General features: G+C 54.6%; 2 protein-coding genes across 2 annotated transcripts in view; one reads left to right on the top strand and one right to left on the bottom strand.

The window, feature by feature from the left end:
- Positions 1-5,431, bottom strand: part of LOC104045558 (phosphofurin acidic cluster sorting protein 1-like) — a 69,796-nt gene extending 64,365 nt beyond the window's left edge. Inside the window, exon 1 of the mRNA XM_064446555.1 lies at positions 5,145-5,431. Within this exon, the coding sequence (XP_064302625.1) occupies positions 5,145-5,329 (185 nt within the window). The 5' untranslated portion in view covers positions 5,330-5,431. The remainder of the gene's footprint in view (positions 1-5,144) is intronic.
- A 7,615-nt stretch (positions 5,432-13,046) lies between these two features.
- LOC104041121 (transmembrane protein 121) lies at positions 13,047-15,865 on the top strand. The gene is given in 3 exon segments (XM_064448609.1): positions 13,047-13,082; positions 13,085-13,116; positions 14,337-15,865. Coding segments are annotated over 3 exon segments (975 nt in total). The 3' UTR covers positions 15,244-15,865.
- Positions 15,866-16,137: the final 272 nt, after the last annotated feature.

The raw sequence follows: 16,137 nt of genomic DNA, 5'->3' as shown, positions 1-16,137 counted from the left end.
TTTCCCAGACAGTATCCACCAGCTTAGATGTAGTTAAAAAAAAAAAAAAAAAGCACAGCCTCCCCATCAGCTTGGACCAGATAAGAACACAAGGTATTCACAAAACAGCCTTGCCTAGATGCTCATCTGCAATGCCATAAAATGCAGTATGTATCTCACCTATGGCTCTTTTTTGGAAATAACTTGAGAAGTTGACTGGAGACAGGTGTTCAATCTAGAATCACCCCACGTTGGAAACAATTACACAAAAGCATCAGCACAGATTTCATCGAAGAATGGATCTGCTACAGGAACTCTGTAAGACACTGGTGCTCAGCAATTTATTCTTTTGACAGGATAAAGGTCAGGGGATCTCTACCCCAGAGGAGGGTGCTCTATACACATGCTGCATGGCAGTTCATAATCAATCACAAGTAACTGAATACGCCAGAGGAAGCAAAATGAGCACTCATAGCATCGGAGCACAGTAAGAACAATGTAACATTTTTGATAAGCCATCAGAGGACAGAGCTAACACAGCCTTGCTAATGAATGAAACACTGGAGAGCAGGGCTAGGAGGCAGCACAGCAGGTACTTCAAATAAAATTAAGCCTTCAGGAAAGTCGCTATTAATATTCTGAAAGGAGCGCACCCCACCCATCAATCATACTGGCAGGGGACACTTGTCCGGAGTTCCATTAATGAGCAGAAAGAAGGAATAACAGACACCAACTCAATTATCGTATGCTCAGAAGGGAAACAAAACACTGCCAGAGGAGAAATCCCATACATGCTTCTCTGCGACAGAGAAGCCACAGAGCGCGATAGATAGCGGACAATACATCAGACACATTACGTGTACGCCTTGTAGCCAAGCCCACAATATTAAGGATAATAAGCAATCCGATAGCTGTTTGGAACATTTTGTTTTCTATATAGGACTGAAAGGAAATCATAACTCAAACACAGCAAATATCACCAGTTATAAGAGACTGTTTCCTTACAAGAAATTGTGGCCTCTCCCAAGTACTCCCTGTCCAGAGCTACTCCAGTTTGTCACGGCATCATAGTATCTTTTGAGGGAACAATCTGGAATCATTTAACATTCCCAGAGGTACAACACTGTAGCTTACCCAAACAGAACAAATTTTGCTGAGGCTGGAAGTTTACCATGTAAATGCCTGATTTACCCAGGAAACCACTCAAGAATATTTCAGGCAGATAAATACGTGTTATTCCAGTTGGAATTAGTGTTTCTTAAAGGAACACCCAGTTCTGAGGCTCTTCATCACCAGATCAGCTTCAGAAAACGAAACTCTTAGGGAGTTGTAGGAAAGACAGGGAACACTCCTTGAAGAGAGGAAACAGACCCCTGAGTCCCCAGCTGACAGAGCAGCCTGCTTCATAGGGCTGCGGGAGGCTGCCAACCCAGCTGAATGCAGCTGTGCCAGAGGAGACCAGGTTCCTCCATACTGCAAAACACATACTGCTCACCACAAGGCTTCCCCAACCTCAGGCAAAGGAAAGCATGCAACGAGCTGCACAAATGAAGTCTTACCCTAGTCTCCATGAGGCATCAGGTAATAGATATTGTCTGCCCAGAGAAGACAACAGGGTTGCAGAGATAAGGACATTCACCTCATGGCACTTCAAAGGATCACCGTATCTGGCACTTATGGGATGTTTCCTGTTGTACTTGCAATAACTGCTCTCCTTCCAAGACGACGTTCATTTCCAAACATACATTTGGAAGTTTTAATGATAGAGAATTCAGAGTACCTTCTGAAACGTAATGTCCTGAAGGTGCACATACACGCTCTCACAAAGCAAGCCCAAACCACACGCATTCCCCTAAGTCAATGCTTTTCTATCATAAGCAGGAGACACTGTGTTCAAACACTGTGTGGGTGGCAGCAAGACTTGGAATGTTTTTGAGCTCATGCATTGTACCAAGATACGAGGTACTCTGGACAAAATCCAGTGTATCTGAATCCTTGTAGCACCATCACAGCATAATTTGTACAGGTGGAATCTGCCTTTGCAATCTGAGCTCAACAATACTGACGCATGAGCCAAAATACAACTCCTATCTCTCACCTCCAACTAGAAATGTGATGACTTATCACTGAAACAACATCCACATAACACTGAACACAACAGCTGTGTCATGGAAAAAGAGTAAGAGTGAACACAATCACACAATCTTATCTTGTTTCCTAATTAAGTACTTGCATTTATGGGCTCTCAGACACTAAGGGGAAAAAAAAAGAAGAGCAGTCCTATTAACAGAGGTTGAAAAGTACCATTACTTGGAAAGAACAAGACCCCAAGCATTTTTTCACAAAGTCCTTCCATGCATTTTTTTTTCAAATGTACTGCCTGATCAGCATACAAAACAACGAAAACACTGTAAGACATTATCTTGATGTGGACAGACATTTTACTTTGGCAAGCTCTAGTTCATTTCTTGCAGTTTCCATACAGTGAAAACCTGTTACAGCCCTTAATGTACTTTTTTGGATGGCATCACAATAAAGACACTTTCTCCCGCCTCAGAATGCCACTATGAAGACTTTTACTGAGATAACTATGAATGGAAGCTAAGACTGATTGATTGATTGATTGTTTTAGCAAAAGTATGCTTCACACCCTGCAGCATTAATCAACCAGGACTGGTTCCTTTCTAAGGCATCACAATGGGGAGTCAATAATCCCTATCCCACTGGGTACCCTAACTGAAGATGCAAAGAGCATTTTGCTTGGTTTTCAGGTGTTTACTTCCTTCTGCCTCTAGACTAGAAAACACAGAAGCACCAGTCTCACACTGGTCGCTGTGGCCTGACCGGACTTCTCCAGTCACCTGCTGACTCAACAGGCACAGCAGCACACCATGTTAGAGCTGTTGCCTCTGAAGGAAGAAATGGTTTCCATCACCTTCTTCCCATCCTAAGAAATACTGCATCTGAAGACATTCCACAGGTGAAATTTCAGATGAATTTTACAAAAGTTTCCTCCAAGCTGGTGTGTCTGATGGCCACCACCCATGGGTATCAAGACACAAAGAAGCTCATGCATTAAAACAGGCATCTACACAATGCTAATGGAAACAGTCCTTGTGAAAAAGGCACAGGATTCATCAGCCCAAAAAGCAGTTCTTCAAACTTTCAAACTGCAGCACACCATTTCTGCTCACCCACTGGCATCCCGCCATGTAACTCAGTCTTACTATTCCCAGTCATTCTGCCTTTGGTTTGCCCAAAGCAGTTCCTCCTCTCTCCAGGTCTTGCAACATTTCCTTTTATGAAGACTATCTACATACACACGCTTCACCATCACTAAGCTCAGTGCTCTGTATCTGCAACTTCATAGAATCATCATATCATTAAGGTTGGAAAAGACCTCTAGGATCATCAAGTCCAACTGTCAACCCAACACCACTATGCCTCCTAAACCATGCCCTGAAGTGCCACGTCTACACGGTTTTTGAACACCTCCAGGGACGGTGACTCCACCACCTCTCTGGACAGCCTGTTCCAATGCCTGACCACTCTTTCAGTGAAGACACTTTTCCTAATATCTAATCTAAACCTCCCCTGATGCAGCTTGAGGCCTCTTGTCCTATTGCTAGTAACTTGGGAGAAAAGATCAACACCCATCTCACTACAACCTCCTTTTAGGTAGTTGTAGAGAGCAATAAGGCTGCCTTCTTCAGCCTCCTCTTCTCCAGACCAAACAATCCCAGCTCCCTCAGCCACTCCTCATAAGACTTGTTCTCCAGACCCTTCACCAGCTTCATTGCCCATTCTCTTCTTTCTGCAGGAAGTCAACCTGGTAATTCTGCCCTGCTCTCCAAATTCCAACTTGGGAGTAACCCACCCACAGATAAACAACACCTCAAGTCACTTTAAAGCTATAGAACAATCACTGCTTCCTGCTCCACGCAACAGCCTCAGCATGTGTCACCAAAAGGTGCACTGGCTTTTCATAGACACCCATTGCAAACTCCTTCCCAATTGCTGCCCACTCAGCCCAGGACCTACTTAGGCACCACAGTCACACAGGCTTTCTCTACTAGCTTGACATATTTTGGAACATTTCTACTCCAATCCATCCAGCCACTCAGTCACCAAGTTTCTCCCTACAAATACATCCACCTTCCAAAGCCCTTTCACAAAGGCTGGTGTTCTCCTGCCCTACAGGAACAATTATTTTTCCCCTCTTGAATTTGACACATTTAGTTTTTGTGCAGCACATGAATACATCACTTGCAGACAGACAATGTACCACAGCCCAGAGATATGTGGATCCAGAGTGACTTCCTGAGTCTGCCCGTTAAGTCTCGTGAGAAGACCTCCTGGTCAATGCCTGATAAGATGAGTGGGCCAAAAGGCACCCAACTCATTAATACACTCGGCACTTCCTGGCTCCAAGACAGGTCTTTGCATTCTTCCCATAAGCGCGTCCAGCCTGGACATACCCTTAACCATAGAGTCAGCAATGACGCTTACACCACTGAGCTTGTCTTCCAGCTCTGTCAGAGATGCAACTGTGAGTTCGGCACAGCAAATCCTTTTCACTGTTTCCTATGCTCTGAAGTGCAGCAGGTGACACAGCTAACCCTGCGGGCCCACGGACGCTGGTGGCCACTACCTGGCTTTAGGAGACCATAAATCACTTCAGGGGCAAAGAGGCAGCTTTCAGAGGCAGCGTGGCCGCGATGACAGACCCCACCAAGACCTTCCGTGACCATCACGGCAGACAAGAGCCAGAGCCGCAACATGGAGTCAACGCAGCCGTGATCCGGTGCTGGCACACCCAGCCCCACCGGCCCCCGGTGCTGCTGCTTCTCCCGCTGGAAGCACACCGGGAGGCAGACTGGGGGAACGGGCGGTCGCGGCAGCGTCTGCGACGCATCCAGCCTCGGGCGGGGGCAAGGCCCGGCCTCCACCGAGGGGGCGCTGCCCCAGGCACAGCTCGGCTCGGCCCGGTGAGGCAGGGATGCTGCAGGGCCGCCAACTCCGGGGGCGCGGGAGGGGGCGTCGGGGACCGCTCCCCCCCCACACCCCGCCCGTGCCATGCCTGGCCTCAACCGGCCCCGGGCTCGCCAAGGCCCCCGGAGCGGAGCGGGGCGGCCCCCACCAAGGCCCTGGGCGGCGCGGCTCACCTGGGCACGCAGCTCGGCGCCGAACGGTCGATCTCCCATGTCGCGAATAGGTTCATGGGCACCGGGACCGGCCCGGGGCCGGCCACCGCCATCGCCGCCGCCGCCGCCCCACCGGCCACCGCCGGGGGTCCCGCGGCGGGGCCCGAGCCCAACGCGCCGGCCGCCGCCGCCGCCGCCGCCGCCATCCCGCCGCCGCCGACACTGGCGTTGGGGGGCGGCCCGAGACCCTCGCCTCAGCGCTGGCCTCCGCCTCAGCGCGCGCCCGCCCGCTCGCTCGCGCGGCGGGGCAGGCCCCGGCCGCCCGCTACCGCCAACCGGAGCGCGGCAGGGCGCGGCGGGGGGAGGCCTGTGACCAATCAGAGCGCAGCTAAGGCGCGGTCTGAGGAGGGAGGCGAGCCAATCGAAGCGGGGACGGGGCGAGGATGGCGACTTTGGCAACCAGCCAATGAGAACCGAGAAGGAGGAGACCGGAGCGACCAGACACCAATCCAAGAGGGGAAAGGACGCGACAGCCGGGGTGGGTCCAGCCAATGGGAACAGCGTCGGTGCTCCGGCTGGGGCGGGGGGGCGTGGTGGCGAGCCTTTTAAGGCGCGGCGGCCTCAGCCCCCGCGAGCTTGTTGAGGGGCGCGGTTGGGTGCGTGTTCGCTCGGTGGCCCGCGGGTGGGGTTGCCATGGCAGCGGGGACCCGCGTGCGGCTGCTTTCCCCCCGCCGCGGCCGGGAGGGGTGGGGGGTGTCCTAGCCGGTCCCCGGGGCGGTTGCGGCGGGGGAGGGTCCCTGGGGGCCGGTTTAGAGCCCGGCCGCGGCTGGACGTGGGGAGGAAACAGTCCTCAGGGCGACGGAACGGGGTGGGGATAAAGACCCTTGGGCCTGGCGGGCTGAAGGTAAAAGCAAGACGATCCTTGCAGGAGGAAGCTGAGCGCTAAAACGGGCTCTTTCCTCAGAGTCCCCGGGACCCACCAGAGCCCCTGTGGGGCGGGGGGCCTGCGGCACAGCGTCACCGTGCTACTCTTCTAGCAGAAGGCGGGAATGATCCCCTGCTGGAACTCACCTTTAGCAGGGCTTTAGCAGAGGATCTGCCTGAAACGGCACTGCCTCTGGAAAAAATAGAAAAGGAACAGTACCAAATCATCAGAACAGGGTTGTGCTGGTTTGAGGGGTCCCGAAAGGAGGCAGAGATGAACCAGGAGCTGCGGTGCTTCTTGCTTAAAGCTATGTGAAAGAAGTGACTGCGTCAATAATGGCCAAGCCACAAAATAAAGAGAAGCCCCCAGCTTCTGCAGGGACCATGCCAGGATCTGAGCAGTTCAATACACTCAGCAGTGACAGTGTTTTCCATTGATGAAGTGTTATATTCCAGGCAAACTGTAAAATGAGGCTCGTGTCGGCGGAGGGATTAGGATTTGAGAATTGGGAGCAGCACAAATTTGCAAAGCAGTATAAACCATTCCCAGTTTCTACTGTGGATCTTGAGCACAGTGCTGGTGTTTTCAGAATGTTGTCAGTAAGCATTTGAGGGTCACTTTCCTGAATGCTGATGTCTAATTTATAGCCTGTCCCTTGGACCTTTCTTTTTACTTGCATTTGTCAGTTCTACATTCCACCTGCTACTAAGCTTTATGTCTCTCAGTAATATGCAGGTATTTGCATCAGCTTTCACTCTGACTAGATGAATAATCTAAACTATCATCAAACTTTTCCACCTTGCTCTCTGCCCCTTTTCCTGCATCTGATGAACAGCACAGATCCCAGCACAGAGTTGCCCAGACCTCCTGTCTTGCTTGCAAAACAGCTTGTTTGCTGCTTCAATGTATTTTTCCTTCCTTTAAGCAAGTCGTTAATGCATGAAAGGACATTTCCTTTCATCCCTGACAGCCTTGGTTCTTTAAGAGCATTTGCTAAGGGATCTTAGCAGAGGCTTTTGTGGCAGTCCAGCTGGATCAAGGATGAGCTGCATTTTCATAGCACTCTGCAGATGAATGTTTAAACCTTGTTTTGCAGTGGGAGAGAGTCACGTGATGGTCATGCTGGCCTGGCCTTATCTCAGCGTTCTACCCATTGTGGTTTGATCTCAGCAGGGTATCATCATTGCCCTTCCCCAAAAGCAGCTGACAGCTCCAGAGGGCCCTGTTAGATCAGGGGGCTTGATTTGTCCCTGGAAAACCCATCGCTGTGCCCACCCAGCTGTTTGCTTTCATCCCTTTGCCTTCCAGTCCTAGTCACCATTCCCAACTATTTCTGTGGTACTTTAATAGCATTGAGTACTCCAGGCTTTCAGGGGTGCCCGCTCACTTCCAGGAGGCCACAGGTACCTCTCTGCTCCACCTAAGGCAGCCTGGTGAAGTGAAAGCCCCTGAACATAGCCTTCCAGGCAGCCCCCAGGGACTGGCAGTCCTGCAGCTCTCATACGCCACTCCTCTGGCCTGGGAGGGCTGCTTCTCCCCTGCCCTCCTGGAGGATGCCAATCACCTCCAGCCACCTCTGCTCTACCCTGTGTTTGTGCCATGCTCTACAGCCTGTGATGCTTTTTCAGAGCTGTTGAAGCTCTCAGCATGGTCCCCAGGTCACAAACGGCCTTTCCCCATCACAGCTACCACCTGCAGTTTCTTGCTGAGGAGGTTCATCCTTTTCCTGCATTTACCCCAAAGGGATGTTCAATGTCACTGAGGTGGATTTCTCTGGCTCTCTCCCTGCAGCCTGTTCCTTTTGAGTACTTCTGTCCTTAGTGCAGCTCACTTGTTTGTTTTGGCCTTCTGGCTTTTCTACAGATGAATTTATGCATTTGTTCTCAGGCTGTTTCAATGTCCCTTATTTATCTGGGGGCTTGGCTACACAGCCTGCTCTTCATTTTTTTTTTCCTATCTTCATGTTATATTGACTTTGTGCCTACAGCATGAACTGCCCAGGACTGTGCTCTTCCACACACAGTGGCTTTTCTGTCTTTGGGATCAAAATTTTCCTGTGTTTTTCATTGTAGGTACCAAAGCCTGGTTATCTTTCAGCTTAAACAGAGCCTGGTAGAGTCATCATCTCATTCAGCTGCTTCCCCACCTCCTCTTAGGCTGAGACCTTTCTGGGTGCCAAGCACCAGCTGAGATTTACTTCACTGTCGATGTGATCTTCGAGCACATCAGGGGAAGTGCCCAAGGAGCCCTTGCTCTTTAGCGTCCAGGCAACCAGCTTGAAATATGCCTCCAGAAAACCCCTTTTTTTTCTTTGTATGTCACTGCTGTCCAAATGGACCATGCCCACAGCTTCTCCCCAGCACTTCAACTCTGTTTAGAGACCTTGTAGCAGCCGGCATCTTTGTCCTTGGCAGACAAGGCACTGCAGTGTGCCCCCATATATTGGTCAAACCCACAGAGGGCACCTGATCCCTTTGGACCAGCACTTCTCTCAACTATGCTGCTCCTGGAAGAGCCATCCATGTGTCACCTTAGCCTATGCACCCTGAAGAAGGTTGAGATCCAGCAAGACACTGCAGCTGCTCAGGAGTAGAGCATTTCTCTTCAATACAGATGTCCCTCTCAAACCACCCTGGTTTTAGCTGTAAGAGCATCTTTTGTGCTGCAAAGCCATGTTTTCTCCCTTGCGACCACAACCTGCAGGCCCCTGCCAGCAGCCCCAGCAGGAGCGGTGGGAAAGGGTGCTGTTCTTGGGCCCCAGGCCCAGCGCAGGTGCGTTTGGCTGTGCCCTGGGCAACGTGGGGCTGAGAGGAGCTGCGGGTGCTCTGCCTGCGGCTGGGGCTGGAGGGTGCGTGGGGATGTTCGGAGGGGGGGACTCTGGCCCCGGGGCCTGGGTGGGACAGGCAGATGCTGCCGATAACACACCCCTCCCCTGACAAGGAGCCGGGGGTGGCTTTGTCCTAAGCATGCTGCGTAGGTCTGCACTGACCCCCAGTGGTCGTGCCACCAACAGCCGTTCCGCCGGCTGTTCCCGCATCCCGCCGGGGCCGCGGGGAAAGTGCCACATCACCGGTGCTTGGGCTGCTGGTCCCTGCTCCGCCACTCAGGTACCTCACCTTGTGAAGGGCTGGGGTGGCTCCCTGCCCTGCAGCGCCTCCAGGATTTGTGTGCTACAGACTCAATGCCACAAGCCTCAATTTTCAAAATCCTTTTGAGCCCAAGCTGGCAGAACCGCATGCGTTACCAGCTCCTGCCTTCCCCTCTGGGTGCATCAAGCGGTCCAGTGTGTGCACTGCAACAGCTTTGCACCAAGTACCCTTCTCACACTGTTTTCCATGGTGGTCCTTTCACTCCTTCTCTGAGCTGCTGCCAGCACCCACTCTCTGTCCCATCAGGTGCGTGATGCTGCATGTGGCTGTGTTTAAAATTAAGGTTTTTCAATAGACACCATTTTCTCAGAAGCCCAGCCCACACCCCAAAGGACATTGTCACCATCGCTTAGCTCCATCCTCTCCATTCTGTATTTTGACAAATGGATTTGCTCTGTACGTTAGTTTCTTTGTTTTCCCACTTGGCATATCCAATCCCTTGTTTCTCCACTATGATGTCACCTTCCAGCACCTTGCTCATGTTAGGCCTTTTTGTGATGTTAAAGTCTTCAACTGATTCAAGAACATTAAAGAACAGGGTTCCTTAAAACCCTTCAGCATGCTGTGATCCTTCACTCAGAAGCTGTTCCCTGTTTGTTTTTTTAAATTGCCTTCCTGAAGGATGCCCATCAGTTCCAGCCACATCTCTCCCCCCACTCTGTGGCCAGGCTCTAGGGGCCATAAGGCTTTTTTTGAGCAGTTGAAGCTCTTAGCATAGAATCATTAAGGTTGGAAAAGACCTCTAGGATCATCAAGTCCAACCGTCAACCCAACACCACTATGCCTCCTAAACCATGCCCTGAAGTGCCACGTCTACATGGTTTTTGAACACCTCCAGGGACGGTGACTCCACCACCTCTCTGGACAGCCTGTTCCAATGCCTGACCACTCTTTCAGTGAAGACACTTTTCCTAATATCTAATCCAAACCTCCCCTGATACAGCTTGAGGCCTCTTGTCCTATTGCTAGTAACTTGGGAGAAAAGACCAACACCCATCTCACTACAACCTCCTTTCAGGTAGTTGTAGAGAGCAATAAGGCTGCCTTCTTCAGCCTCCTCTTCTCCAGGCTAAACAACCCCAGACCCCTCAGCCACTCCTCATAAGACCTGCTCCAGACCCTTCATCAGCTTCATTGCCCATTCTCTGGACACCCTCCAGCAACGCAATGTCCTTCTTACACTGAGGGGCCCAAAACTGAACTCAGTATTTGAGGTGTGGCCTCACCAGTGCCAAATACAGGGGCACAATCACTTCCTTAGTCCTGCTGGCCACACTGTTCCTAATACAAGCCAGGATGCTGTTGACATGGTCCCAGGCCACTGCCAGTCTTTCCCCATCACAGCCACTGCTTGCCATTCCTTGCTGACAAACTTCCCCTGCTTCCTGCAGTTCGCCTTTGAGGATATTCAACACCACAGATGGATTTCTCTGGCTCTCTCCCAACAGCCTTTGAGTGTGTTGCAGTCACAGCCCCAGAGGGACTCTTCAGTAGGCACAGTGGGGTGCAGGTGTCCTAGGAAGCACAGGGCTAAGCTGAAGGTGCTTTTCTCCCCAGGTCTGTAGCCAGCAACAGCCAGGAAGCAGCTCTCTGCCTAGGAACCCTGGTGTACTCCTCTTAGGTCTCCTTTTATTTTGTCTCTGATCACAGCTGCATCCATATGCGAACTCTGGCACCCCGATTCCAGCAGCATGTTTTAGAGAAGCACATAAGTATCTGCTTTTGCTCTCATGGCTTATTTTTATGTGCCTCATTAAAGCAGCTCTTTTCTGCTTCCCACGCGAATGCTGTCACCTCCTGTCCGAACCTCCAGTGAAGACTCAGGGGTTTTATGATTCCAGCCCAGGCATGAATCATCTTGTCTTTAGTCCCACTGCTTGGTAGCTGCCTCCAGACCCTCTCTCCTACCTCTGTGGTGGGGGTACCTCAGTGATCACTCCCCAGGTGCCTCTGTGGCAGAGACACTTAGCTCTTCCCTACAGCCTGCAGGAGACTGCCCAGATACTGAGTGAGAGATGGTGCTTATGCGTCTAGAAGGAAAGATCTATGTTTTGGTTTTGTGTCAGCTTCCCTGCTCATGCCTCACAGTACTCTCCACTCAGCCTCAGTTGGAAGGTCTCCTTTCCTTTTTGGAGGCAGGTTGCCTTGGCTGCTTTGTTTCCCTGCTCTTTCAGCCCTTCTGGAGATGGCTGTTTTTTCCTGGACTAGGATAATGATTCCACAACAAAACTCTTTACCTTGTTGCACTTTTCTAACCCAGAGCTCTTCTCCCTTCAAACAGACCCTGCCTGCAAAAACTGCAGGACGCATGAGCTGAGCCTGGGTGCTGGTTCAATGTGTCCATTTACCATGGACACTACAGGTGGGATTCCTATGTTCCGGGTGCCACCCAGGATGCCCCCAGGACATTAGCCAGAGCACGGGACTTAAGGCCACTCTGTCAGCAGGAGGTGAGGTGCGCTGCACTTCTGGAACTCAGTGACTATGACTGGCACTTATCCTCTCACTCAGGTCTATGCCTGGTTTTGCTCTTAGCCCGTCTTCAGCGATCCAAGTGCCTCCCCATCTTCCAAAATACATCTCCTTACAATAAGCACTTCAAAGGCAGAGTGGAAATATACTGGAAAACCTTCCCATTGTAGCTAAGACCTAAATCAATTAGAAACAAGCTCAGGGTTAAATGCAGTAAGCCACTCAGGCTGACAGAAGAGCATTTGCAGAGAGGGATGTCCATCAGGGTAAGGCCTTCGTTGGCCTGGTTTATCTGCCTGCGAGCCCCCAGCCGTGCCCAGCCCAGCTCCACCAGTGTCCTGCAGAGCTAGAGCTGGAGCTCCCCAGGACCCCGCAGACGGCGCGGCTGGGTGCCCGGTCACGAAGGTGCGCGGGTTCCCCTGCCTGCACCACCAGCGAGTCCCGGTCCCTCCCGGCGCGCAGCCGGTGGTCAGGAAGGACCCTTGCCAGTCCCGGCTTCTCGGGGCGCCCCCAGGTTATCCTGGGGCCTCCCGTGGGCTGCGGCAGGGCCCCCCTGTGGCCCGGTGCGTCTGGGTGTGTGGGGGCCAGGGCAGGAGAACGTCGTAGGACAGGAGGGTGGCTGGATGCCGGGGGTGCGGGATGTGGCCCCAGGGGAGAAGGTGATGGGGCGGGAGGGTGCCCGGGCGGAGGAACGCGGGGCGGCGGCGGCGGGACCGGAGCAGGAGGGCGCGGCGGGCGGTGCTGGGCGCTCCGGTGAGGCGGGGGCCGCCGCAGTCCCCGCCCGCCCGCCGGGAGGGGCCAAGCGCCACGGCCGCCGCCGCAGAACCGCCGCCGGGGCGCGCCGGGCGATGCCGCGCCGGGCCCGGGGCCGCCGCCGGGCCCCCCTCCCCGCCGCCGAGGTAAGTGGGGCCCCCCAGGGCCGGCGGGCAGCGCCTCCCCTCCCGCCCTCTCTCGACGCCCCGGGCCACTGGCAGGCCCGGCCGGCTGCTGCCCCTCGGCGGGTGGGGGCTCGGGGCCGCGGGGCCGGGGGCGCCCGTGTGCCCGGGCACCCCGAGGGGTCGCAGCCCGCCGTGGGCCGGGCTTTGCTGAGGCGGGAGGCGCCGTGCGTGGCCCCGCTCCGGCCCCGGGGCGGGCGTGGGGAGCGGGGCAGCCTGCTGGGCAGGGGCCTGTGCTGTCTCTGGCTCCCCCAAAGGCTTGGCGAGGCTGTGGGGTGAAAGGTGGGAGAGACCCCAACCCTATAGCATGCTCCAGATGTGCCACTCCAGATGTGCCACATCCACGGATTGCCCTATGCCCGCCAGCCTCTGATCTCTCCCCTAGGCGCACCTGTGTCTGGCAGGCTTAGGCTTGCTTCACTGCCTCCCTCAATGTGCCAGGATGCTTCTGGGCCCGGGGCCGCACGACTGCGCAGGACAGCTGCTCCCTTGGCCAAAAAGCCAGAGTTCAGGTAGCTTGTGCCCAGGGTCCTGTGCCATCGGTGTCAGCACCGGGAGCATCAGTGCACAGGGGTGACCGTTAACCACACGGCCTCCGACGTGCTCCCACGCGCTTGCTCCATGGCCAAGTGCCACCCTTGCGCTGCCCGCTGGGTGATCAGGATGGTGTCCCAGGGCCCCTGCATGGCCCAGGTGTGGCGGAGCGGGCTCTGCATGGGCAGCCATTGTGCAGCACTGTGCCACACAGTCAGCAGTCCAGCTTCATCCTCATTTCAGCTGGGGGGCTGGCTCCCCTCCAGAGCAGCTGCCGAGCCGTGCCCAGTGAGGCCCCAGCTCCGTCCTCCCCCATCTCTGGCAGCAGCTGCCTGCAGCTGTGCTTGGCCCAGGGGAGGGAGCCTGACAGCCCCAGTGCCATCCAAGGCAGGCAGGGTGCTTTTTGGTGACTGTGCTTTGCTCTGCCCCAGCCTGGGAAAACTGAGCATCGAGCTGATTGAGGGCCTGTGGCAGAGCTCCTTGTGTCCTGGAGCTGTGGGCTGGTGCTGCTTTTCCTTGCTTTCAGTAATTGTGCTGGGGCAGGGTAGGCCTGGGCAAGCAGCTGTAGGCAGAGCTCTTGGGGAGCGTGAGGCTGAAAAAAACTGAAGATGTTGGGCCAATCGCTTCCCTCCCACCCCACAGGACAGCCAGGCTAAAAATAATCCTTCGTCTCATGCTGTGCATGAAAATAAAGGAGACTAAAAAGCGAGCAGTCCTAGATGATAGCAGCTAAGGACATGCTTGGGTTAAAAGCACAGATATGGTCTTGTGTGCCTGGGTGGGGGAGAATATAACCAGTGCCACTGCCTGGGAAATCCCACGGAAAATACGGCATGTGCCCGTCACAGTGGCATAGACTAACCAGCATGATGAGCTACTGGAAGAGGCAGTAGCACCCTGAGCACTTGAAGGCTGTCCAGCCTGCCCCATGATATCCCCATGGGCAGCCTAGGAGCTGGGTTTCAGCCAGCATGTGCCACCAGGATGGCCTGGCCAGGCACCTCAGGACCACTTCAGCTAGGAGTCTGTGGGTTTGGAACAAACCAGGCATGTAGGGTGGGAGAAGAGTCTATGAATGCCCTCCACCCTCTTCCAGCCATCCACAGTTGTTGGGGAGAGGTGGGGCAGAAGGGGGCCCAAGGGTGGGGATCGAGGATCCCAGCAACTCCCTGATGGTCCTGCTTGTTCCTCCATGCAGGATGGTTCCCCCACCACCTGTCAGCAAGCCCCATGTGTGCCTCTCCACTGTGCTCATCATGACCAGCCTCATCCTCATGGATGCCTACTTGGTCGAGCAGAGCCAGGGCTCCAGGAAGCTGGGCATCTGTGTCATGGTGGCAGTGGGTGACGTGTGCTTCCTGCTGGTGCTCCGCTACGTGGCCATCTGGGTCGGAGCAGAGGTAAAGACAGCTAAGCGGGGCTACGCCATGATTCTCTGGTTCCTGTACGTCTTCGTTCTGGAGATCAAAGTCTACTTTGTATACCAGAACTATAAAGCTGACCGGAAAAGCCTGGATCTCATAGCCCGCAAAGCACTGACCTTGTTGCTCTCCATCTGCATCCCAGCCCTCTACGTGTTATTGGTGGCCACGGAGCACATGGAGTATGTCAGGACATTCAAGAAGAAAGAAGATCTCCGCAACCGCCTCTTCTGGGTCATTGTGGACATGCTGGATGTGCTGGACATCCAGGCCAACCTGTGGGAGCCCCAGAAGAAGGGGCTGCCACTCTGGGCTGAGGGCATCATGTTCTTCTACTGCTACATCTTGCTCCTGGTCCTCCCTTGCGTGTCCCTCTGTGAGATCAGCATGCAAGGGATTGGCATCATGCCACACCGGATGATGCTGTACCCCATGCTGAGCATGCTCACTGTCAACATCACTACCATCTTCATCCGAGGCAGCAACATGATCTTCTTCAGGGACGCCCGGGTCTCCAGCATCTTCATGGGCAAGAACATGCTGGCCATTGGGCTGAAGGTCTGTACGTTTGTGCAGTACCAGCGGCACCGGCACCACAATGCCCAGGCCCAGCCCTCCCCAGGGCTGCACAAGTCCCGGGACCAGCCTGCCTGCCCTGAGGAGCTGGCCCAGGACAACACGTGACAAGCCAGCAGGAGCCACAGCCTGGGCACTGCCACGCCTGGCTGTACCTGCAAACCTGAGGCTGGCTGCTGAGCTCCCCGCCTGGACAGAGGGCAATGACCCTGCTCACCTCCCTCCCTCCCTGCGTGAAGCTGCTCCGGTCCCCGAGGGCCACATGGCGAGGGCCCCTGTAGCAGCCTCTGTAAGGCTGCAGAGCAGTTTGCAACCTCAGCACCCCACCAAGTGAGACAGGCAGCAGAGCGAAGGAGGAGGAGGTGGCCAAATTTGCCTGCTGCACGCTGTGTCTGGCTGGGGCCAGGCAGCCCTGCCCTGTGTCGGGCTCCCCCATCAGTGCTCCCCACACAGCGCTGCCCTCTGGCCAGCCAGGGCTCAGGCTGGGGGTGCTGCATTGGGACACTGGGGGCCACCAGCTCTGCTGTTGTTGTTAGCCCTGCCTCCAGCTGGGTGCTTGGCAGCAGCCTGCTCCCCGCTGCGTGAGCCGGGGTTCTCATGCTGGGAGAGCGAGGCCTGGGCCTCCCCTTGCCTGTCACCACTCTCAGCCAGCTGCAGGCGGGGGGTCCCAGAGTGGGTGACTGTCCTTTTTCATACCTCCCTCTTTGCAATAAAAGACCTGAGCCCTGCAGCCTCCTTATGTCTGTGTCCCTGCCGGCAGGCAGGTCACCCCAGCTCCCATGGATTCCTGTCCCTTGTGTGCCTGGATGTGCAGCTACGTCCGCAGAGTGCATCTGGGGTGGGGGGGCTCACTCAGGCCTGGGGAGAGCATTCCAGGCACCTGGGTCTGGAGACATTTTTCCTGGCCAGCAGGTCCTTGTGAGAGTCTGGTGGGCTCTGAGGGTATCACTGGGGGGAAGGTATGCATGGAAGCTTTGCCAGCCACCACTGCCTATACAACCA

The sequence above is a fragment of the Phalacrocorax carbo genome, chromosome 3 (genome assembly GCF_963921805.1).
Source record: "Phalacrocorax carbo chromosome 3, bPhaCar2.1, whole genome shotgun sequence".
Lineage (NCBI taxonomy): Eukaryota > Metazoa > Chordata > Aves > Suliformes > Phalacrocoracidae > Phalacrocorax > Phalacrocorax carbo.
This window is presented reverse-complemented; position numbering and strand designations above follow the sequence as displayed.